General features: G+C 41.1%; 1 protein-coding gene across 1 annotated transcript in view; it reads right to left on the bottom strand.

Annotated features, from left to right (window-relative positions):
* Positions 1–6,377: 6,377 nt before the first annotated feature.
* DEDD2 (death effector domain containing 2) overlaps positions 6,378–25,175 on the bottom strand; it is a 35,767-nt gene continuing 16,969 nt past the window's right edge. The window contains exons 3-5 of the mRNA XM_040327313.1: positions 22,814–22,924; positions 21,941–22,063; positions 6,378–8,275 (exon numbers count right to left, since the gene is read on the bottom strand). Of these exons, the coding sequence (XP_040183247.1) occupies positions 7,902–8,275; positions 21,941–22,063; positions 22,814–22,924 (608 nt within the window). The 3' untranslated portion in view covers positions 6,378–7,901. The remainder of the gene's footprint in view (positions 8,276–21,940; positions 22,064–22,813; positions 22,925–25,175) is intronic.

The following is a 25,175-nucleotide window of genomic DNA, read 5'->3' as shown; positions in this document are numbered from 1 at the left end:
TTGGTGACAGCTTACCTCACATCAATCAAGAGTCTTTCACATTGTCTGCACAATCCACTTCTCTTTCACAAGGAAAATTACTGGATAGAGTCATATGAACTTTGTTTCGTGGCTTTTTAAGACTTTTTCTTCATATATCCATCTGCATTTTTATGTTTTTTCCTATTCTGGCTATATTTTCAGTTTATTCCAGAATGACTTTTTTTGTTTATTATTAATTTATATGAGCACAATATCACTCACTAGCGCTGCACTGTTTTTTTCTTTTTTCTTTTTTTCTTTTTTTTGCTCTTACTATAGTGACCGTTTGGGCTTTGACGGTGTGCGTCATTTGGGGTGTTTTTTTTTTTTACTGGCCCCTACCACTGTTTGTGTCTCTCAGTCTAGGTTCTACTGTACGGGGAATTAAAGGCCCAATATCACAGAAAATGCAGGTTTTTGTATTCACTACATTTAAACATGCATGTAATACAAATTAGAACAGGTAGAGGTTGGACTTTGTAACAGATTTTGGCTTGCAAAATATCTTAGGTGTTGACTAGCTTTTGTTTGAATCTGACTAGCTTTGCATAAAGGCAGCAACCAGTTAGGCTGGGACCTGCCTTAAAAACTTTAATCTGAAAAAAAAAAAGAAAAAAAAAAAAAGGGAGCAGAGCGATAACCTGATCAGCGTCTTTGCTGCTACATCACTGTCCAGTCGCAATCTGGTGGCAGGAAGGGGACCTAGCCTTAACTGTAGCAGCGAAAAGTATTAAAACACCAGGCTGACAGTGCTACGAAGGGACTGTGTAAATCTGACTACTGTATGGCCACAAATGTTAAATGCAAATCTTTTGGCAGGTTAAGGCACCTCCAATATTTCAGTGGTCTATTCAACGGTTTCTCTGAAGCACAAAAGAACACCCATCTTACACATTACAGCTTATTCTCTATAAGTCTTAGACAATGGGATATATGCCACTACCTTCAGGTGATTGGACACAGGCAAAAGCTTTGCTAGGAATACCCCACACTTATATAACCCCACCCTCTCTGTGGGTCTCCAGTTTTGTAGCAAGCAACAAGGAGAAACCTGTGTCCTGTACTGTACTACAAGATATGTAATTTACAGGCAAGTCCAAATCCCTATGATCTAAATCACACAGTATTTAGACATTGGGACGTCCCCAAGCCATTAACTGAGGGTTGGGCAACAACATACCACACAGGTCCACAAAAAAAAAAGGGTCCAATGCCCCAAATCAGATGACAGCCTAAAGCATCTGGTGGCTGAAGCTCACATCAGCAGAGGCCTGGAGATGCACATGGTAAAAGTATTAAAAAATAAAAATAAAAGACCAGATGGTGGCCTTGCAAACCTGTGCAAGGGATGCTCGATGCTGAAAAGCCCCAAAAAACAGACAGATCTGGTGGAATTTGGAAAGGAAGGAACCACTGAAAATGAGCTGGGGTGGAGCCTGTGCTGACATCAGCACGCCTGCTGGAAGTGGCGGCGATCCTGGAACTATTACATGATTATGTGATGCGGTCTTATTTGACTCAATACACATTACACTAGTTAAATACAAGTTAACTGGTTGCAGTATGGAATGCCGTTTAATTCTGTTGCTGGATTGACATGCATGGCCGAGGAAGCGATTGTCCCCTGAGACTCCCAAGTTCTTAAAGACATTTTGCTGCCGTGCCCTGCGATTTCCATGATTGGGGCTCCAGACCCCTGTCGAAAAGCACTATTTAGACATAATTTGGCATCTAATAATGCAGTAAGAGGCTGCATATCACAATGGTGGAATTCACTATATTGTTTCCCATGGATGGCTTGTATCTGATTATTGGAGTTGTGGTGACGCTCACTTGGATAGATGCCTTTTATGCATATGAACTTTGCATTAAAGGAGTGGTGGTGAAGCTCGCTTAGATACACAAATTTCATATTTATGGACTTTGAGTGCATTGTTGCAATAGTGGTGGAACAAACTTAAAGTGGAGGTTCACCCGGAAATGACAATTTTTAACCTTAGATTGATGCTCATTTTGTCTAGGGGAATCGGCTAGTTTTTTTTAAAATCGAAGCTGTACTTACCATTTTAGAGATACATCTTCTCCGCCACTTCCGGGTATGGGCTGCGGGACTGGGTGTTCCTTCTTAAATGACAGTCTTCCAACAGGCTTCCGACGGTCGCATCTATCGCGTCACGATTTTCCGAAAGTAGCCGAACGTCGGTGCGCAGGCGCCGTATAAAGCCGCACCGACGTTCGGCTTCTTTCGGCTACTCGTGACGCGATGGATGCGACCGTCGGAAGCCTGTCGGAAGACTGTCAATCAAGAAGGAACGCCCAATCCCGAAGACCATACCCGGAAGCAGCGGAGAAGATCGCTCTCTAAAACGGCAAGTACTGCTTCGTTTTTAAAAAAACTAGCCGATTCCCCTAGTCAAAATGAGCATGAATCTAATCTTAAAAATTTTTTTAAGGGTGAACTCCCGCTTTAAGTTTTTTTTTTTAGGATTTTATGTGATTACATGTGGCAATTTATAATATGGACAAGATTTTTTGTTTATTTACTTTTCTTCTTTATGCACAATCGATCTAAAGACACGACAGAACTCTATTTTGAGAATTATGCTGCAAATTAGCTGCATGTGGCACCTAGTAGTCTTGGAAGGGAAAACAGGACGTCCCTTCTTGAGACTTTCAGGAAGAACAGAGACTCATATTTGCTGAAGAAAGGTGTTGCAGTTAGGTAGACCCTATCTGCTCTAACCATCTAGGCAGTAGAATTAAATTTAATTGGCGCGTTGTGAGGAAAGGGAGGTTAGTATCCTCAATGAGGTAAAATGAAGAGACAGACCTCAGGAGGAAGGCAAGATTTTAGCCTGGTCCGTGTCCATAATCAGCCTCAAAATACTCCAGGCGATGGGAAGGATGAAGGGCAGACTTCTTAATATTGATAATCCATCCTAAGATTTGAAAGAACTGAAATGTCCTTTGATAGTTGGAAGACAAGACTGTGGCTGAGGAATTTTTCAGAACGGCTATTAAGGGTACCTTGCGACTTGGGTGCCCCAAGATCTTAGCAGAGCCAGTACTTTTGTGAAGACTCCTGGTAGAGAGGAGAACCCAAATGGCAGCACGACAAATTGAAAGTGTTGGTCTCCCTCAGCATAGAAAGTATTGATGTGCAGGAAAGATGGGAATATGAAGATGGGCATCTCAAACGTCGACTGATGCTAGAAATTCCCCTAATCTAAGAGAAGCGATGACAGATCCTAGGGACTTTGTGCAGGATTTGGGGTCACCCAGATATCTACATAGAGAATTTAGGCCCAAAATGGGTGAATGCCTGTATTCAGTTTTGGAACTATAATAGGTTTAGGTAAAACCTTTTGAACTGGTATTATCACTTCTTGTGTCTGAAGGTCATCCAGTCTGCCCATCTTTGAGGTGAAGCTGGCAGAATGGAGAAGATGAGGATAGAAAATATTTTGTAGCCCCAGGAAACAAAAGACTGGACCCAAAGATCTGGGATGTCACTGGTCCAAATGCCAACTAGGTATCAGCTCATAGCAAGTTGATGTCTGTAGGTGGCAGATACATGCCCTATCCCACAGGCACATGTATACAAGGGGTATGTATGTGTGTGGCTGAAGGGCTGGAACACCTCTGCCACCTATGACTGGTTGTCTGCTTTGACCACTTCCTGGCAGGATAACTGAGCTCATTCCTGAGGCTCCTCCACTCTGGAGAGTGAGCATACCCCTTCATTGTGAAGAGGGTTTCTGGGTAGGCTTGGAGGGTTTGAGGTCCAAGGCTTGCAATGAAAATAGAGCCACCTTTGATTTAGAGGCGAATGCCTGGTTAGAGCATAGGGACTCCTTTTATAAGAAGAGGTAGTATCCAAAGTAGTAGTAGGCTCAAGCTTTTTGTGGGATAGAAGCACCCCCACCTTGAGTAGCTTCCTTGATAAAGTTAAGAGTATCACCAAACAGGGACAGTAGATTTGATAGATACCAAGCGCCAACTAATGGCATTACTTATCCCAAAGGAGTCACAGGACAGGTTGTGATACAACTCCAGAAAATGAACTGGCACAGAAACTAAAACAAGGATCAGGGCTGGTGCAAAGATTTTTGACACCCTAGGCAAAACCAAATTTTGCTGCCCCCATTGGCTCCACCCTCTTTATACTACACATGTGACAAGAAGCAGCAGCTTCTTCTAGCACTGGTTTCAGTCCTGCGTGTGTATGCTCCCTCATAGGAAAACTGTCAGGTTTAAAAACGCCGGGAATCCCGGTGGGAAAATAGAGAGCAGGTTGTCTATTTTCCCACCGGGATTCCCAGCAGTTTTCCTGTCAGGAAAACTGAGAGGAAGCATACGAACGGTCGGTTTTCCCAGCCAAAAGCTGGGACCATCATTCAGTCAATAGAAAAAAATAAGATCTTAAAAAAGCATAAAAATGTGTGCACTTATTTTGGATGCATTATTTTTACGCTTTAAGATTTGTATTGAGTGAATGGTGGTATAAATCAGTGGTCTCCAAACTGTGGTCTGGGGCAGATGTGGCCATTTGTTTGCCTTTATCCAGCCCTTGGGCACTATTCCTTCCTTTGCTAAGAGGCACCTTACTCCCACTGACACCAATGATGGGGCACTATTCTTCCCACCGACACCATTTTATTTACACCCACTGACCACCAAGCCCATGGCACGGTTTACTCCCACTGGTCACAGTCCGACCCCCTAATATTTGAAGGGCAGTAAACTAGCCCTTGGTTTTGAAAGTGGGTCACACTACACAGAAATTATTATTCCTGGGCTAGCTTACAGATTTGTTTTGTGCCTAAGTGCTCAATCCTCCTATAGGCAGCAGTATAACCTGAAAGTATATGACTATGTCCCTCAATGGAGGCCATAGACAGAGCCACAACGCCTGGGTGCAGAAATATTTCTGGCACCCCCACATGGGCGTGGACATCTTACCAACCCCTCCCCTTTACAAATGTTTTTATGGCAATGAGTCTTGCTATAAGTCGATGATTGCTGCCACTATTCGTAAAAAATACATAAAAATATCCCAGTTTGTAGACGCTATACTTTTTGCACAGACCATCAACATACGCTTATTGGAACTTGTTGGCCTCCACTAGTTGGGGGTGGGCGACATCCTCAGCTCTGAGGGGGGATTCATATTGGGACTTGCAGTGCTTCACTATTGGGAGGGTCCCCGAGCCCCGAAAGTGACAGACTACAAGTCCCAACATGAACCCCTGAGATTTAAGATTGTGACCCCCCCAAAAAGTGAAGGACTACAAGTACCAGCATGAACCCCTGAGATCTTTGGATGTGACCCCTTAGATCTCATGGGTCCATGCTGTGACCTGTAGTCTTTTACTAATTGGGGGCCACCACCAGTTCTGAGGGGTGCTGGGACAGTGAGACCTGTAGTTCTTCACTAGTTTGGGGGGGAGGGGGGGGTGTGATGCATTTTCAGCTCTGATGGGTTCAGGCTGGGACCTGTAGCCCTTCACTTTTGGGGTATCATCCCCAAAAGTGAGGGACTACAAGTCCCAGTATGAATCCTTGAGATTTATCCTCGTAACTTCCTCCTCCCATCCCTCTGCTGGTAAAATGTTCTGCCAGCTCATGCTCCCCAATAAAACACACACACTTTAATTCATCCACCTCACCTTAGGCAGGTGCAGGTCGACTCTTCAGACATTCTCTAATCTCCCTTCCCTCAGTCTGAGAGGCGCAAGCAGTCGTGCTGGAGAAGATGGAGGGAGGAGGTGGATGGAGCCAAAATTCACTAAGCACAAAGGAGGAAGTAAAATCCTCCTCCGTTCTGAATGCTGTGGCTTCGGCCTCGCTCTGCGCCTCGTGACATCACTGGTTTTCAGACGCCAGACAATCCTAGCAACCAGTGCAGGCAGTAGAGGTCAGTGGTGAAACAAGAGGGTCTTGGCCAGCTGGAACAAAATACTGAAACACTGTGTGAGCAAATCGAAGCACTGCTGCTAAATACGAATCCACTTGAGCTTCAGGGCCCCACCTCTTCCTCAGCTTGCAGTGCCTGGGAGCAGTGCACCTTGCCCAGGATCGGCCCTGGGTAAAAAGGTGTTTCAGGACACCACAACGCACACGTGTACCATCTGTGGGCTGCGGTGAGGTCGAGTCAGGCGTGTTTTGTGCAGAATACAAGTACAGCCAGCCAGCAGTCTTAACATTAAATTGTGTTGAGCAAAAGCATCCATAGGCATGCTGTATGCTTTTATGTACTGTACCCAAACTTATTGTGTGCTATAATAACTGACACAGACAGAAAAAGTACATTTTGTTTATCTTTATTTACATATATACTTATATATATATATATATTTTTTAAACAAGACAATGCAAAATATTTGTCTTACAAAAACCATTTACAAAGCTTTCTCTGAAAGCTTATTTACATAGTAAAAAATCCCTTTTGCGTGGGATCCAGTACAAAGAGCACGAGTTATATATTAAATTGTTCATTGGATGGCAGGTAGTTTGGTAACAAAAAACCCTACAAGATGTGGCAATATTCATCTTTGTCGACATTAAGAAATTCAGGATATGGTCTACATCCTTGCAAGACAATGCAATTTCTTAAAATGGACAGCGTTTGACATGTCACAACACCTACCAGCACGCAGTAGACTGGGTGAACTTTGTTAGAAAATTGGTTTGAGGACTTGTGTACATAGCAGCAGAATGAAACACATAAGACAGTGGCTCGCTTTAGTTGCTTTGACATGTATCAAACTGCCTTGCCTTTACACTAACTTACATGGTGATACAAAAGCAGTTCTAATGCAAGTATCTATGTACACAAGCCCTAAGCGTTTCGGTCACAGAGCAGAAGCCATTTCTTTGGCTCACTATGCATATTTCAATATGGAAAAAAACAAAAAAAGTGTGCTCATGCCCTATTTGTGAGGTCACAAGCTCCTAATTCTTTTTTAGGACAAACAAAATAACATAAAAAAAAATAAAAATGGCTGCCAGGACACGCGACATTTTTCCCCAAACCTGAGCACATCTACAGCCCACCAGTGATACAGCTGCCACCAAACCAAGTGTGAGAAGGCTTGAATCCCCCAACCTAAACATGGGGGGGCAAGGCCCAAAATTAGCATCTGCACATTTCACTTAGTGCGCCTTCCAAATGCATCAAGATGTCGCAGAGGGCAGTAAGTCTATAGGACCTGCAGCCCGGTCCTCCTCTGCACTGTAAATATTTATGCAAGCCTTTTCAAAATTTGTCAATTCTGAAATGATACTCTTGCTTCCAAAAATATACCTTCCAGGAGTTTAGATGTAAAAAGAAAAAAAACATATTCAGATGTCTCAAACATTTACCTAAACCCATTTAAATCTGCCTCACTGACTCATCCAAATTAATTGTATTTAATATTTATGCCCAAAAACGGCCTTCAAACAAAAAATTATTATTATTTTTTTTAAATGCACGTCAAGTCAGTTAAGGTCAGATTATGTGATACGGTAATAAACTCTTTCTACTAAAGGTAATAAACTCTTTCTACTAAATAACGAAGTTACCCTTCATAATAGAAGTCTAAATAAAGGAATGTTTGCTTCTGGTATGCAAAATCTTTGCACCGACAACAAAACGGCTATTCTATGCCATACTGCGGAAGAGTTTGTTACTCATTCACAAGGCTCTCCCACGACTAAGAAATTCAAGTAGTTTTCTACCCTTTGAAAAGAGCAGCATATTGGGGCTTCATGTGAGGAAGAAAAAAAACAAATCGCTGAATAATGAGTCAAATACTTCAAACTTCTGGCGACTAGCAGGCACGGTTTTTAATTTTTGCACTCCAAAGAGCACAGGAAGAGTCTGTATTGAAAGGCTCTCAGCCAGAATGCTGAGGAAAGTTTTCCAGTAGTACCCTGCGGCCTTCTTCATAATCATCCTCGTCTACATTGACAAGAAGCTGTATGGTCTCCTGTCCGACAGCTTCCTTTAGAGAGTCTGTAATGAAAACCCCCTTCAGAGCTTCAAGTAGGGATCCGTTCATGTAATCGTTCCAGAAGGCATCCAAGTAGGCGAGTTCTGAAAATTTTATATCGCAGATGATTGAGCCAAGGTCTCTAGATTTCAGAACGGTGTTGGATTGGCTAAAGAGATCAAACCGCCTCTCCATTGGAACCTGCTTCACAGACAGAACATTCTGGCTCAAGATCGAGTCATGCTGACAATACTCTGCTCGAACACGCAGCCTTATTCCTGGAAAGGAAAACAAAAAGGAGGGAAATAAGGAAGAGAAAGAAAAACAAATTAATTCATATGAACTAACAGAAGATTTCTAATCCAGTGGCATGCAACTATAAAAACACTCCTAAGTTGTTCTGATTTAACCTTCAAGATACGAAGGACCAGCACAGCTATGATGCTCTAGAGCACTGAACAACTCGTTAAATGTAGCCAATATCATATTTGCATTATGGGTATCCTATGGTAACAGACTTGATTTGACAACGTCTAACCACCCATACTTTTATCCCATCATTAAATGTTGCTATAACAAAGTCTGTAGAATTCAGCAAATATGTTTGGAGAAATTGGCTTAAATGAGAAATATGAAATAGCTGGATTTAATTCAGATTTTAAAAAACAGAGAAAATTGTTGGGGAAAGACTGAACAAAAACCAGAAGGGTTGAAGAGAACGAATATATTGTAGAAGAATGCACTGGTGGCTGGTTACATACGCTTATAAGTGATTATTTTCCTCTTAACTTTTCGCTTTTCTTGCTGAAGGTCAACCTGCAGATGCATTTAACTGAGAGTGCAAAACAGAAAATTTTGGGTTTACATAAAAAAAACATCTCCCCAAAATGCAGGACTGCTGCAAAGGAGAGGCAGAAACTCAGAAGAATACTGTGTCAACCCTATCTTGTTTAAGTGACAGACCAGGAATTTTGTCAGATATTGACCTTGTCGCTAATGAAAACGGTGCAAGAATTCAATTCAAAACTTTATTCCCATGTCTCAAGAGGGACAATGGGAAACAGAATAAAAAAAAAATGGTCAATTTCTATGAAGTTACTACAGATGTTTGACGCTGGCAATTATGGTCAAAGTCACTTACACTGCTATTAATAAAGCAGTATTAAGTTAGATCAAGCAACTTTATAAGTGCACTGCTCCAGAGATGTTCTACTGGACTGTAGGGTCATTGGATGCAGATCTAGAAGCCCTTGCACCTTTACTAAAATACAGTAGCAAAATCTTAGTTACAGAGGACATTCCGTCAAGATCACTGGTCTTTTACATTATAGTTATGAGAACAAAAATTCCTTAGTTGTATCAGAGCACAATCAAAAAATGACACAAGACCTAATACTTCTTGATTTTGACGAATCAGCCATTGAACCATCTACAAAAGCACAAATGTTAACCAATACAGAGGTCCGATGTATTATATTCATGCGTAGCTTTCTTTAATTTTTTTATTTTTTAATCGTCCTTTTCCCCCCCTTTTTGTTTAGGGCCTTTACTGCTTGGAGTAACTATTTGCAAGATAACCAGCTTCAAGTTTATTTGTTCATTTCAATAGACACTTCATTATAGGATGAATACATTTTATATGTAGTATTTAAGAGAATATACAATTTGGTTCTGCAGAAAGCAGAGATTGTACCATGGTTGTGCATTAGCAGTCAATGTGGCGTACAGGGAGCACTTTATGTGTCTTTACAGCACATCAGATATCTCGTAATGCAGATATATCATCTGTGATACAATAGTTTCATTTTGCACTATGACTATCTTTCATAAAATACATAACAACTGTACCTGGGTTTTATTTTTATCAGCTGATGTGCATTTCTACAGGCAGACATGCCTTTTCAGGGCATTTTACTAAAGGCCCACTTACTTGAAACGCTTTTTGTTTATGGATGAAATTACATTTCAGAATGTTTTACTGAACTACAACTATGGGCCCTGTTTGTCAGAAGAACGCGCCAAGCACATCAGAGTGGTCTAAGTGGTTGTGATATTACTGTAAGTACAGTAATCAACGGCCTGGTCTGTAAAAAACAGCTACAAGGGAATAGATGATGAATTTACATTTGCTGAAGAGCTACCTTGCAGATGTAGCACTGAAAACTTTAGCCTTTTCCAGCAGTGCAACCCTTTCGGCGTTACGGCCTTCACAGAAACCATTTTTTTTTTCTTTTATTAGATTTCCCATGAACAGAAATGTAAAAAGTACATATCAAGTCTTATAAATCAAGGAAAACCAGGAGGTATACTAAAAGAAAGATCTGTTTTATCATAAAAATAAAGGATTTAACGTTCCTTTTCTGCTTCTGGAGTAGGTATTTGAAGCAGGTGACCCCAAAGCAGCAGAGCTGCAGGCAGAATACACCTTTTTTATGTGTAAAAGAAAGTAGAGATTATGAGAGGACCTGCAGAGGCGCTGCCGGTTCCAGTCACATTCAATGTGAAACAGGAACACTTTAAACTCCACTCTACAATTCCTTAACATTCATACTCTTCCTCCAAAACTGCAAATTGCATTTTAAAGAAGGGTATTGGGGAATAGTATGCAGACATTAAAAAGGTTTTATCTGTAGAGACACTTACAGTGGAAATGCAGACAAATAAGCTCTGTTAGGTTTTTATTGCGGTGTCCAAACTAAAACTTCCTCACTTTGCGTTGTCCCTGGGGGAAAAAAGGCTGGGGGAAGTCTTTTCAAAAAGACACAGACTGCAATTAAAAACCTGACAGAGGTGCAAACCAAGTCAAAATGTACACAAAGTTCTGGCTGCAACACCACTTTAAAAGCAATATCAGACAACATAGAATCTTTAATTTTTCCTTTAAAATTTTCTTTAAGTGAGACATGTTCAGCTGTAAAATTCACTCTCGTTAACGCAAAACTTTTTGGTAAGAGAATGGCTTCAAAGCTGGTTGCACTACATCTTTAATAGCTCAGATCCCACATTTCTCCTCTGGTATGAATGCAGAAATTAGGAGGAGGTGGGAACATGACTAGAAAGAGATGAGGCCGAATAGGATCAAGTGTGATCTATCCCAACAAAACATAATTCTCATGAATATGTATATTCAGAAAAAAAAACAAGGATGCATAAATTGTCAATGGACAAATCTGAACACACATTCGGAAGAATATGGAAAATTAAATCTGTTCAGAAAGGTCAAATTCATCCGATTTATGAAATCACTTTCATCTCTTATTGCGTTTATTTTTTTTGCTCTATATTCCAAGCCGAATGGTGGCTGCTGAATTCAAAAAAGGTGGCAAATTTTTCAGCCAGAAACACGATCGGTGTTTTTATTTTTTTTACCGGAGGAGATTTATGAAAACTGGAGCGCTCAGAATCTGGTGCGGCTGTGCATGGTAGCCAAATCAGCTTCTAACTTCAGCTTGTTCAATTAGGCTTTGGCAATAAGCCCCCAGTTCACATCAGATCGTTTTGACATGTGATGTGACATGTCAAATCGCACATAAAATCGCCGGCACTGATCAAATCTGTGCGACACCGACTTTGCAGTGCTGCACGATTCCCAAAAGTAGCTTCTGCACTATTTTTGGCAACCTGGAGGCAATTTCAATAGACATCTGTGCATAAACCCGCATAGATGTCTCTGAAATCTCTCCTGAAGTCAAAATGGAATGCGGGTTTAAAAATCGTGCAAACTCAGCTGAACTCGCACAATTTCAAACCCGCCTTCAGTGTGAACCTGGGCTAAAACCTGGAAACCGATTGGTTTGAATGCAAAGCTACACTAGATTTTGCACTCTCCAGTTTTAGTAAATAACCACCACCATGTGCACGAAGGCTCAGTTCACATATGGCATCTCAGGCAGAATGGCTAAGATTCTACCTGCAATCTCAAATTACAATGCAAAACACATGTTTGGGTGGCATTCATTTTCAATGGCGCCTAAAAACACAGTGCAGTTTTGCTGCGATAAATCACACAGCAAATGGCAAAGCTTGTCGCCCCAAAAAAGGAGCAGGAGCTTAATTTGGGTGATGAGCTTCGTGTGTTGCGGTTTGCCACGATAATCGTGAAACACCTGCACCACATTTTAGGCGTCATTAAAAATGAATGGCACCTGAACATGCCTTTTGTGACAGCAGTGCGATTTGAGATTGCAGGCAGAACCGCAACAATTCTGCCCCAGATCCCAAAACACCAAATGTGAGCAGAGCCTAAAATTTTAAACCCGAGTGAATACAGATGCATTATTTAAAAAAACAAAGCATTACAGGGCTTATGCAAGCACTTAAACATTCAGTCTTACATTATAACTTCTGAAAGACCTATATTTGTCCCCCAATTCAGCCTAAAATTAGATGTCCGGCTCTTTTAGGATAAACGCACTTTCAAAGAAAGTACAGTTATCCTCTTGGCCCACTTTTTCAGCTTAAACCGTTTCCTTAAAGTGGAGGTTCACCCAAAAAATCAATTTTTAACATTAGATTGGGCCTAATTACGGGAAGCAGAATCGGGTGTTTTGTTTAAAATCAATGCAGTACTTACCGTTTTAGAGATCGATGTTCTCCGTGGCTTCCTTGTATGGGCTGCGGGACTGGGCGCTCCTATTTGATCGACAGCCTTCCGACCGTCGCATACAGTGCGTCACCAGTTTCCGAAAGTAGCCGAACGTCGGTGCGCAGGCGCCGTATAGCGCCGCATCGACGTTCGGCGACGCGCTGTATGCGACCGTCGGAAGGCTGTCAAATAGGAACCCCCAGTCCCGAAGACCATACCCGGAAGCGGCGGAGAACATCTATCTCTAAAACGGTAAGTACTGCATTGATTTTAAACAAAACACCCGATTCTGCTTCCCGTAATTAGGCCCAATCTACTGTTAAAAAATGTTTATCGGGTGAACTCCCGCTTTAACTTAATCAGACTACTACAGCCAACAGAAACCTTCAGAGTCTCCAGACTAAGATGGTCTTTCCCCCAAACCTATATAATAGATTGAATGCAGACAGTAGAAAGATCTTTTCCAGAGGCTCTCTAGATTCTTGCAGCGCTGCCTCCAATTCAGGTAAACACACAAGCAGGTGAAGGTTTCTTTAGCCTAAGCCAGGGGTAGGCAACCTCGGCCCTCCAGCTGTGGTGAAACTACAAGTCTCATGAGACATTGCAAGTCCTAGAGGCAAAGGCATGATGGGATTTGTAGTCTCAGCACAGCTGGAGGGCCGAGGTTGCATGCCCCTGGCCTAAGCAGTGGTATGTTAAAAGGATAACTGTACTTTTTTTAAAAAAACGTTTACCCTTCCTTCTTCAGGGCACAGTATAAAAGCCTTCCTAAACCTACTTGCCCGTCAACATCTGCACCTCACAAACAGAGGCTGGGAGACAGCGTTAGGCCAGGAAGTGGACAGGGGAGCCGCTGAATGACTTAGGTGACTCAATCTAAAAGTGTCAGACACAGGCCAAGCAAATATAGCCAAAAGGGAGCAAATATGCATCTTTCTTACATAGGTACGAACAATTATAATTTAGGATTGAATATTCAGATTCACACATAAGCCCCATAGTAAGTCATTACCTTCAAAGATTGGCTTGTTGGCACAAAGTCACTAGCCTATAGACTGTCAAAGCACTTGTACCCGTGCGGCGATACACACTTGTGCATTGTTTGTGAACATTATCTTGTACATTGCTCAACAGTTTTGCAGAAAGGTAGCTCTTTAATAAACCACATTAAACACAAAAGAAAGGCCAAAGACATTGTACTTTAGAGAGTAACAAAATTAGCGTCCATGATAAAGGTAGTGATCATATCTGATGAATGGAGCAACTTGTAAAGAACAGTGCAGGCTGAAGCAGGAACAAGCTTGTAATTTTTGCTCCCATGTTTACCATTGAGTTGCAGTGCCAGGCTGTCAGAGCAGCTTTTTAAGAGGTTTTCCATTGGCGGTATTAACTGTGAACCGAGAGAGACAGGTTGAGCTTTTGACAAAAAAACAGAACATTTCTTTTCTAAGTAGCAAGTATTCACGTTCACAACAAAGGGCTGTTTCAATTCTACTTTTATAAAATATTCTTCTTGAGAATGCAGAAGTCTGGCTAATAAAAAAAAAAAAAAAACTGCCGCAGATATCAGAAGATAAAAGAGGTCTGCCATCAAACTGAACAGGGGTCTTGTCATTAACAAGGCAATATTGAACTTATGAGAATCCAAAAAAATTAACTTATAAGGCTTCACCAACAACAGTGGTGTTTCACAGCCGTTTCTTCCTTTTTAACAATGTAAAAAAAAAATTCCATCCTTAAAAATGAAAATATTAAAGATATTTGATCATATTTTTTTCGTATTAAATTTTATACGAACAATAATAAAATTGCTGCCAGTGAAACGCCAGTCTTGAGCCTATGAAAATTTCTGTTGTCCTTTAAAAGCAGATACAAGAGGACCTCTTATTTCTGGTATCCGCAGTACACAGGAAATAGTGCAGTAAGGACTCTATGGTATATGCATTAACAGCAGGCAGATATAGAACATTTCAATTATATCTGTTTTGAAAGTTATGCAAATATCTTGTTAAATAAATATGTCCGCCTAGATAAGCTGAACCCTGGATATGGACATCAGCTGCTGCTATACGATATAAAAAAAAAAAAATCTACACAGGCTCAAACGTTCTCTAACTAGTTCCAGTATCTGCATGCAGAAGGAAAAAATGTGATGGCCATGCTGTACTGGAGTCTACAAAATGCTATCTGTCTCAATCGTCTCTCACTTGCAGAAGGTATACATTTTCCACATTTACCTTTTATTACGGTACGCTTGTATTTTTGCAGGGCAGCGTGCATGATCATTTCCTTAACAGAGAGATTTGCTCTCTCAAGCATCAACCTTTGCTCAGTAAACCTGGAATTTAAATTTTAGAGAAAGTCGACTGAACAGAACAGCAACATAACACCATGACATTTCAGAGGATACGTCTAAGGAGTGCTTCAACGGAAAAAAAAAGGGACACGAACACCTGACATGGTGACATACATTTAAAATAGGTGCACTTTTAATAAGCGCACATTAACTTGCAGCATACGAAGGCATGTGTTGAGTAATGGGAGAGAAATGATTCTATTAACGGTTTGTGGTTAAAGAAACAAACGCTGCTCAAGATGGGCACATTTGTTTCTATTACATTTTTAAAGTGTATGTAAACTCAAAACCATTTTTTTGTACTAGATTTGGCATTGCCTCACTATGGGGGTTATTTACTAAAGGCAAATCCACTTTGCACTACAAGTGCAAAGCAAAAGTGCACTTAAAATTGCACTGAAAGTGCACTTGGAAATGCAGTCGCTGTAGATCTGAGGGGGTAGATCTGAAATGAGGGGAAGCTCTGCTGATTTTACCATCCAATCATGTGCAAGCTAAAATGTTGTTTTTTTATTTCCCTTGCATGTCCCCCTCGGATCTACAGCGACTGCACTTCCAAGTGCACTTTGCACTTGTAATGCAAAGTGGATTTGCCTTTAGTAAATAACCCCCTATAGCCTTTTTTTAAAGCATGGTTTTCATGAATCTGTAGCAATGTTTCTTACCTAGAGTTCCTGCTAGTGACAGCACTTCCTGATGCAGACTGACAATGCCAAGCCACCAACTTACAATGAGGGCTCGTGCACACAGGGTGTTTTTGCAGCTGCTTCCAGGGGCGTCTTGCATTTTTTTTTCTTTTTACTGCCTCTAAACTCTCCTCCATGTTAGCCTATGGGGTCGATTTACTAAAACCTGGGAGGTGCAAAATCTGGTGCAACTGTGCATGAAAGCCAATCAACTTTTAACTTCAGCTTGTTGAATTAAGCTTTGATAATAAAACCTGGAAGCCAATTGGTTTCAATGCAAAGGCTGTCCTGCACCTGATTTTGCACTCTAGTTTTAGTAAATCAACCCCAATGTGCCCATGCAAACAAACTTTCATTGGAGTTTGTAAGCATAAGCGTCTAGGGGCTGAGAAGAAAAAAACACACACAACTGCCTGTGGTTCCGAGCCTGGCTGTAAAAAAAATAAAATAAAATACAAAACGCTGCAACAAGCTTTTAGCTTGGGGTTTGATTTCAATGTGCAGGGGAATGTGCAGGGGTGCTTTAGGAGCGGTGTATACACCACTCCTAAAAGAACCTCAAAAGTCGCTTGCAGGACTTGAGACGTTCTGCCAGCGCAGAGCCACAGAGTAAAAGCATTTGGGCTATCACACTGCGATTGCAGATGAGGCTTTTTACAGGTGCCATTTTTAGCGCTAATGCGGCTCAAAAACGCCTTCAGTGTGAAAGGGGTCTAACTGTAAAGTAGTGACTTTGTATTGTCAGCTTGAAATATAAACGATAAGGTGTTTTGACCATTAATGCAGGATCAGGCAAGAAACTTTGCAACATATTAAAATAAAACAAAATTTAAAACTGTATTCTATGGAGGCATGATAAAAAAAAAAAAAAAGATTTAGGGTTTACATTACATTTCAAGTTTCACAGCATGCCATTTTACCAAGGAAAAAAAAAAAAAAAAGCAGAGGGGGATATACACCATGTATATATTATTCGCTGGTATGCTGTGCCGCAGTTTGAGGGAGAATATCACAAAACTAAAACATGTGATGTCTGTGCAGTTCGAGTTGAGCCATTTTGTATGGCACAAATGAGATTGCGGCAAAATGGTGTAGGACTTTTTTTTTTTGGAAACACCGGAATCGGTTTGTGAGCCGTTTCAGGGAGTTATTAATTTAACATTGTAACCCGCAGCAGATCACATGAAAGCAGTTCGATTTCAATGCAGTTCGATTTCAATGCGGAGCGGGAAACGCGCTAGGATTTGCTGTGTTCTCTGCACCACATATTTGTGACCCGAGTCTCAGACTGCGGACCTACTGCAGACATTTGGCCATTTAAATAGAACAATGGAAAGCTGTACGGAGGGGACTGCCACTGCTGACCTCAAAATACTAGTTGCTTGAAAATCTCTGGCTTCAAACCTTTCTGTATCAATCTGGAAATCAGAATAAAGTAGAAACTCCAGGTCAGCAACTCGGAATGTACTGAAGCCAATGAGTCAGCAAAGATGAGTAAGCTCAGTGTTAGTTAAAGGAGTTGTAAAGGAACATTTTCTTTTGCCTAAAATTAATGTCTGCAAGGTAGACAGACAGAATAGTGTAATGATTCGGTTAAAAAACGAGTAAATACCTATTAAATTGCTTCATCTATATCACCTCCGGCGTTCTAGTTTCTGTTCTCTCATTCACTTCCTGGTTTGCGGCGCTTGTTCATGCAAGAACTACATTTCCCAGTATGAATTGCGGCACGCCCAGTAATTCACACCTCCTTGAAGTCTCCAACACGTAGAGAGCGTCCTGCCGCACAGATGTAGTTTCCAGGAGGGGGGTGAGCACGTTACTGACCACCGCAGTAAAGCCTCCCATCACGGTGGTCAGTAAAAACAGACAAGCAGGAAGTGAACAGAACAGAGAAGAAATAGAGCAACTTCTGAGCAAAAACGAACAATGAGGAAGTGAAAAGAGGAATGTCTGCAGGTAAAGGATGCTTATTATGAAAAAAAAATGTTTTCCTTTACAACCCCTTTAAGCTTATGATCTAATGATATGAAGAGAACACATAACTTTAAACTTTTCAAAGAAATAGGTTTACCATCTGTGCTTCTACTCAGTCAGGTCCTAAGTTTGGAGTCAGGTCCTAAGTTTGTTTGTTTGTTAACAAAGACATGTGTGGATTAGCGTTCAAGTCAGTTGTGTCTTTGTTAACAAACTGAAACTTAGGACCAGACCGAGTTAGCAGTTGACATATTACTTTGAAAAGTGGCATAATTGGCTAGTTTGTGGATCAAACTAGCCAACAACTATACACAGTCTGGGTTGAGCTAGCTGTTAAATCTGTAAACATTGCAAAAGCTTTAACGTTACAAGTCTTGCCTAATACCAGTTATAGATCTGTCAGCATCATTCTAGCTCATAGGTGTCAAACAAACGGCCCGCGGGCTGAATCCGGCCCTCCAGCCCCTCTTCCAGACCCTTACTTTCTGCTTTTAAGCAATGCATCCAGCTTCTTCCAAGCAGCAGCATAAGGAAAGGGGGGTGCACTGTGATGTAAGGGAGAGTAGGGCACTCAACTTCTAAAGGTGGGGTGGCTCTTGACATTTAATGTAAGGGGAGGGGATGCGCTGGACATCTAACCTTACAGATACAACCGGCCCTTTTGAGGGCAATCATGATGCTGATGCCCACAATGAAATTCAGTTTGACACCCCTGTTTCTAGCTGGTTCTGGTTTCAGTTTTTAATAAGGACTGATGCAGGAACTTATCCCTGCTTGCCCTCCTTTTCCCTGCCTAGTGAGAGGGTGTTGGTATTCAATAAGAACATTTTCAGAGCACCCGCTCACTAGGCAGAGAAAAGGAGGGCGAGCAGGGATTAGTTCCTGCAACAGTCCTCATTAAAAACTGAAACCAGAACCAATGGAAAAAGACAGCCGCACTCCAAAAAAACTTGATGGTTGCCTTTATTTATATAAAAAAAGGAAAACTGCACTACAAGTCGCAGCACACAACACGGGAGTAAAACAGCAGACGCGTTTCGCACTATAAATTAGTGCTTAATCACAGCTATGATTAAGCACTAATTTATAATGCGAAACGCATCTGCTGTTTTACTCCCGTGTTGTGTGCTGCGACTTGTAGTGCAGTTTTCCTTTTTTTTTTTTTAAATAAAGACAACCATCAAGGTTTTTTGGAGTGCGGCTGTCCACATTTTCTTTTTCCATTTGTTGTCTTGTGCATTGCCAGCACCCTTGATCTCCTGAGACTACACTGATCATCCTAACACAAGCCACCTGGAGCGGTAACTTTCTTTCTGAAACCAGAACCAGCTAGAAAAATTGCTGACAGAGCTACAACTGGTATTAGGCAAGACTTAATTTTAAAAAACTTTTGCAAGGTTTACAGATTTAATAGCTAGCCCAACCCAAACTGGGTATTTTTGTATCGCTGTTGGCTAGTTTGATCCACAAACTGGCTAATTATGCAACTTGGGGACTGAAGTGGGAAGATACTTCAGCATTAACCAATGCATCCATTTAAAAAAAAAAAAAAAAAAACACACACACTTTGCTAGGACCTTGCGAGGAAGGACACTGCAAAATCTCACCACTTGAATCTCCAAGACGGGTAAGAAGCTGGCGATGCAACATACTAGAGCTGTGCCAAAACAATCAATTGTGGTGCTCTAACGACTCAAAAATATTTTTGATCATGACGTTAGTTAGAACTTGAACTGTAGGAAAGCCTCCAAATAAAACTCAATTACAATTAGATCTCCAGTAGGATACCTTTATCATTTATTTGCCAAAGAATGTTAAATTGCTAAATTTAAAAAGGACCAAAAACACTTATATTGTGATATTTAGAGATCAGTCTCTTTGAAAGTGCTGGTATAACCAAAGGATGTTCAAATGACCTATTAAAGAATGTTTACTACCAAAGAGGTCAGACTGTGTAACATGCAATGGAACTCTCCAGCTCTGTAGATCTCTACATAATACTTGCTTCCGTCACTGACAGACAGGGTTGCAGAATTTTGCACAAGGAGGCCCATATGCCAGTGACAGAGGGTTAAAGAAAAGGAAAAGCACAACACTGAAGAGTTGAAAGGTCTTACTGTTTCATCCAGGTAGCACAGGTGTGAAGATTTGAATTATGTATTTACTATTTTATTTAGTAAATGTCTTCTTATGCACTCATTTCCTGCAAGTGTCAAAATGTGAGAAAATGTTGGAGCAGAGACAGATTAGACAAGACATTTCAGGCACCTTCTTCTAGGGAAATATGTGGAATGAATAGCTAACAGACTTTCATGGGGTAATGAAAAAACCCGTAAGGCTGAATTAATGACCGAGACAAAAAGATTAGTAATTTTCAGAGAAGATTTTTTTTTTCCCCCACAGGTTACAAAACACAGCAGCAAGATACTGGGAACAATGTTTACATGTCTGAAATGCCCTGGAGATCAATGGGGTACAACTGCTCCATTCATATTAAATTGCAATTAGTAATGAAGAGCTTCAGTTATCAGACATGTTTATCCAAGTTTCACCAACTTAGGGCCAGTCCATACTGGGAATCAAATAGAACGAATTCCTTAACATGTGGTGCAGTTTGAGCCCATCCATTTTGAATTACACTGGACTACAGCAAGAGTAGTGCATACACTACATCAAGGATCTCAAACTGTTGGCCCTCCAGCTGTTGCAGAACTACAATTTCCATGGGGCATTGCAAGGCTGACAGTTACAAGCATGACTCTAAGGCCTTGTACACACGGTCGGACCAAACCGATGCGACTGGTCTGTGGGACCATTTTCATCGGTTCACCTCTGAAGTGGCCGTACGGCCTGATATGTGTACACACCGTCAGTCCAAAATCCGATCGGGTCAGAACGCGGTGACATCAAACACACGACGTGCTGAATAAAACGAAGTTCAATGCTTCCAAGCATGCGTCGACTTGATTTTGACCATGCGTGGGTTTTGAACCGATGCTTTTCTGTACTAACCATCGGTTTGGTCCGATGGGGCAGCGGTCCATCGGTTCGGTTGGTTTTGAAGATTGTTTTAAAATTTTGGACCGAAGGAAAACAGACCGATGGCCTATACACACGGTCGGTTTGGTCTGATGAAACTGAACTTCGGTTCATTCTCATCGGTTTGGTCCGACTGTGTGTACAAGGCCTAATAGGCAGAGGCATGATGGGACTTTTAGTTCTATAACAGCTGGAGGTCCACCGCTTTGAGATCCCTGCACTAAATTAAAAAAAAAAAAAAAAAAAAAAAAAAAAAAAAAAAAAAAAAAAAAAGCACTGCAACCGGATCACATGGTACTTTTATACCATGCAATTTTGTGCAGGCCCACGTACTGCCTTTGCAACCTGCGTTTGGTGTGTCATTAACTTACTATCAACACCCGCTGCATATCACAACTGCAGTGCAATATGAATGCAGTGTGGGAGGCGTGCACAGGACGCGAGTTTCCTGCACCATGTTCTGGTGTAAACAGGCCCTCAAATAGTGCAAGATGGTCCGGTTTACTTGGAAAAGCAGCTAGATATCAGTTTAGGATCCGATTTGAGTTAAGTGTTTAAACAACATTTTTCATGCTTCAAACGTGGTAAACCAAATTTGTAGTTAAAAAAAAAAAAAAAAAAAAATTTGCATTGTTATTTCAACATAATAAGGTCAAGGTCCTCGGCAACTTGAAAAACATAAGTTGCATGTAAGGCTTGATGCTGTGTTTTTTTTCCCCAGTTTAGACCCATACAAAAGAGGAAAGCAGAGCATTGTTGTAGACTGAATGCACACAGCTTTAGAAGAGTGTGTAGGGGCAGAGCACAGAAGGACCACGAAAACCTTCCCTGGCAACACGCTGAAGTGCAGACACGCCATCTAGTTAGTGGAGATTGTGGATAAGCGACTTTAAGTAAACAATGCAGTGTTGCTCTCTACATATTAGGCAGCACCAAAATAGTTTGCAGACACTAATCCATGCAATGTCAGCTAACCAAAATGTCATTTTGGAAGTGCAGAGATTAAGTTACGGTCAGAGAAGCTAGGAATCTTTTGCAGCAGGGGACGAGAGGTTAGAAGGGAAACACCAGGGCATGTCACTTCACAAATGAACCTGAGCAACTGAAAGTGCCTAAACCACAGCCAGGGCTAAAAGAGAACTTCCACTGTGGCTTGGCTGTGGCATCCTGCAGGACTATACATGTAAACTCCTCCCATCGGGGGTCATGATTTACAGTAAACTATGAGTGATGTTAACCTCTCACAGGGAGAGTTTAGCAAGCTGATGGAACACACAAAGCAATTTATGGGCGTACTCACCACATGTGACTTTGTTCTGGGTGGGTTCAGCCTGTTCAGGAGCACTGCTCACTTTGCACTTTTTTGGTTTTTGGCAGCGACCCCGCCTTACATTTGTTCGTTTTCTCTTTTTAGCAGTAGAACCTATAAAAAGAGGCAACAAAATAATTTAGAATAAATATAAAAGAAGGACAGGCTGTGCATTTAGTTTGTGCTCATATCTTACTTCCCTAGCAACATTATCTACACATAAGTAAATTTAAGGAAAAAAAAGTTGGTAAATACGACATGCTTAACCGTAAAAAAAAAAATGGGTAAGGTTAAAGCGGTTGTAAACCCCCCCCCCCCCCTCCCAAAAAAAAAAAAAAAAACACATACTAGCTCATTATGAAATACCTACCTTAGATTGAAGCCGTCGTAGTCTCCACCCCTGGCCGCAGACATCTCTCCGGAAGGTTACTTCCGGGTATCGACAGCTCCGGCGCTGCGATTGGCCGGAGTGCCGAAGACGTCACTCCTCGCAGAGCTATCCATGCCGGCATTAGCCATTAACAAATCCGGCATTCCCAGTGCGCCTGCGCCATAGACATGGGTGTTGCAAACACCTACAGGTAAGCCTTAATCTAGGCTTACCTGTAGGTGCAACTTCTCCCAGAGGGTTTACTTTCTCTTTAACAATTGTAGAGAAAATAAAATAATAATAATTTTAATACAAAGTTGGTGAATATGACATGCGCTTTTCTCTACAACGGTTAATCTCTACAACGGTTGTAGATTATATATATATATATATATATATATATATATATATATATATATATATATATATATATATATATATATACATATACATACACACACACACACACAAATTATTCTACTCATACAGCCTACCTGTTTCCCAGTTCTCTTCATTGGATTGTGATGTTGCTGGATTAAGACATCCATTCATCTGTTTTTTTGAGTCCGTAACTGAAGGCCCATAGTTATACCGTTCAGGGGATACTGGAGAGTAAAAATAAACACATTTGAAAAACTTGACATTCAGACAGGAGTTGCAGAATGCTAAAATTGGCAAAAAATCCTTTTGCACATGCAAAGAGTGAAACGATTAAAAAAAAAAAAGGAAAAACAAACAAATCTTAAACTCTTACCACAAACTGGTAAATGCATATCAAATTGTTAAAACATTTGGCAGACAGTACATGAAAATATGTAATAGACATGATGTCTTTATGATGGTCTCAATTTCTCACTGCTTTTAGGCCATCTGCATTTGGGTTACAGCACGTTATGCTAACAGCGTTTGTAATTGGCAGAGCTTTGGATAAGCACTATTGAAGCCATTAAAAAAGGAGAAGTACAGACTGAGCTCATTTTGCTGGGCTTCTCCTCTGGGTGACAGGAGTCACCCAGAGTGACTTCAATTCATTTTGCACCCCTGTGACCTGTTTTCAGCAGAGAGCAGACTGAAGTCTGCTCTCTACTGCCATCATCACTGGACTGATTCCTGTCTCAGCCTCTCAGCGAGCAGCTGAGAGATTTAGACGGCTGCTCTTCCCACCCCTCTACAGCTCAGTGCAGAGGTGTCGGGGGGGGACAGATGCAACATTGGTCCGATGCTGCATCCACCTAGGCAAATACGATGGAAAAAAAATAAAAGAAAACCCATACTTGTCTTTTAAAGAATAGGTCACCCCAACATTTCATATTCCTGAAATATGCCCATGGTACCATGTACTTGTGTATAAGAGCATTCTGTTCACCTTGTATGGAGAAATTCCTGGCAGACCTGCAAGCCCCCCCACCCCCCCATTTCACATTGATCACAGTAGGCATGAGAGACATCCATCTCAGCATTGTCAGCTTCTTGAGTAGTTTTACACTTTAAGGGTTCACATATACCAGTGTTAATTTTGTCGACTAAAACGACAAACATTTAAGTCAACTAAAACTAGGGCTGCAACCAACGATTATTTTCATAATCGATAAGTTAGCCGATTATTTCGATCAATCGCATAATAGCGTTAAAAAAAATATATATATATATATTTGCATTTTTACATTTTCTTGGGCCAATTTGTTGTTGGGCAGAATACAAAACACAAATTGCTGCAAAAACACATTACATGCTTTTCTGCAGCTTCTCCATTGAAGTATAATTGAACCAAAAAAAAAAAAAAAATAGCACCGTTTTGCTTTAAAGTACTTGCCCTTTCCAAATACGCAGCAGCTGAAAAAAAATCATGTAAATGAACTGTAGTGCGTTTCTGCAAAAAGCACCAAAAAACATAGGTGCGAACCCAGGCGTGAGAGGTTTAGTAACATAATAAGGGTTAAAAAACAAAACAAAAACAAAAAGAGCAAATAATAGCTACTGTAAGGGCTCTTTCACACTGGCGGCCCGTCGAGGTCCGCCTGACAGTTTTTTTTGCGGACCTGAACGGGCGCTCCGTGCTCCCCTATGGAGCCGCGGATGTCAGCGGTGACATGCCCGCTGACATCCGACCCGCCAAAGTGTGACGGAGGAAAAACCTACTTTTCCATCTGTCTGGCGGATCGGATGAACACGGACAGACGGTCCGTGTTTATCCGATCCGCCCATAGGGGAGAGTGGAGAAAAGACAGGGCGGTCCCTGCACAGTGTGCGGGGACCACCCTGGCAACGGAACGATCCCTGCTAAGCAAGCAGAGGTTCACGGGGCGGATCATTACTGATCCGCCCCATGTGAAAAGGGCCCAAGGGGTTAATTTTTTTTACTGTGGGACAGTGAAAGTAATATTTACAGTAGCGATTTGCTTTTTTGTACTATAAAGGGCTAGTTTTTTTTAACCCCATTATGTTACAGGCCGATAAATAGATTATGAAAATTGTAATCGATTCGTTTTTTCGGCCCTAACTAAAACAATTGAGATGACTTAAATACAACTAAAAAACTAAAATGCCATTTTAGTCAAAAGACCAAGACTAAAACTAAATTGAAATTTGACTTTAAAATTAACACAGGTCTGTAGAGCATGTTCATACCTCAATACCATAAATAATAAAATTTTCGATTTTTCACTCCAGCAGTATATGAGTTTGGAAATTGTAGAGAAACGTTAACTAATGCATTACAATTTAATTACACTTATTAGATTTTAGTCGACTAAATACGACAAACAATTGCAGAAGACTAAAATGGGACTAAAAACTAAAAATGCCATTTTAGTCCCAAGACTAAAACGAAATTTTCTGCCAAAATTAACACCGACA

The sequence above is a fragment of the Rana temporaria genome, chromosome 10 (genome assembly GCF_905171775.1).
Source record: "Rana temporaria chromosome 10, aRanTem1.1, whole genome shotgun sequence".
NCBI classification, from domain to species: Eukaryota; Metazoa; Chordata; class Amphibia; order Anura; family Ranidae; genus Rana; species Rana temporaria.
Note: the sequence above shows the minus strand (reverse complement) of the source record. Positions and strands in the feature narration are given on the sequence as shown.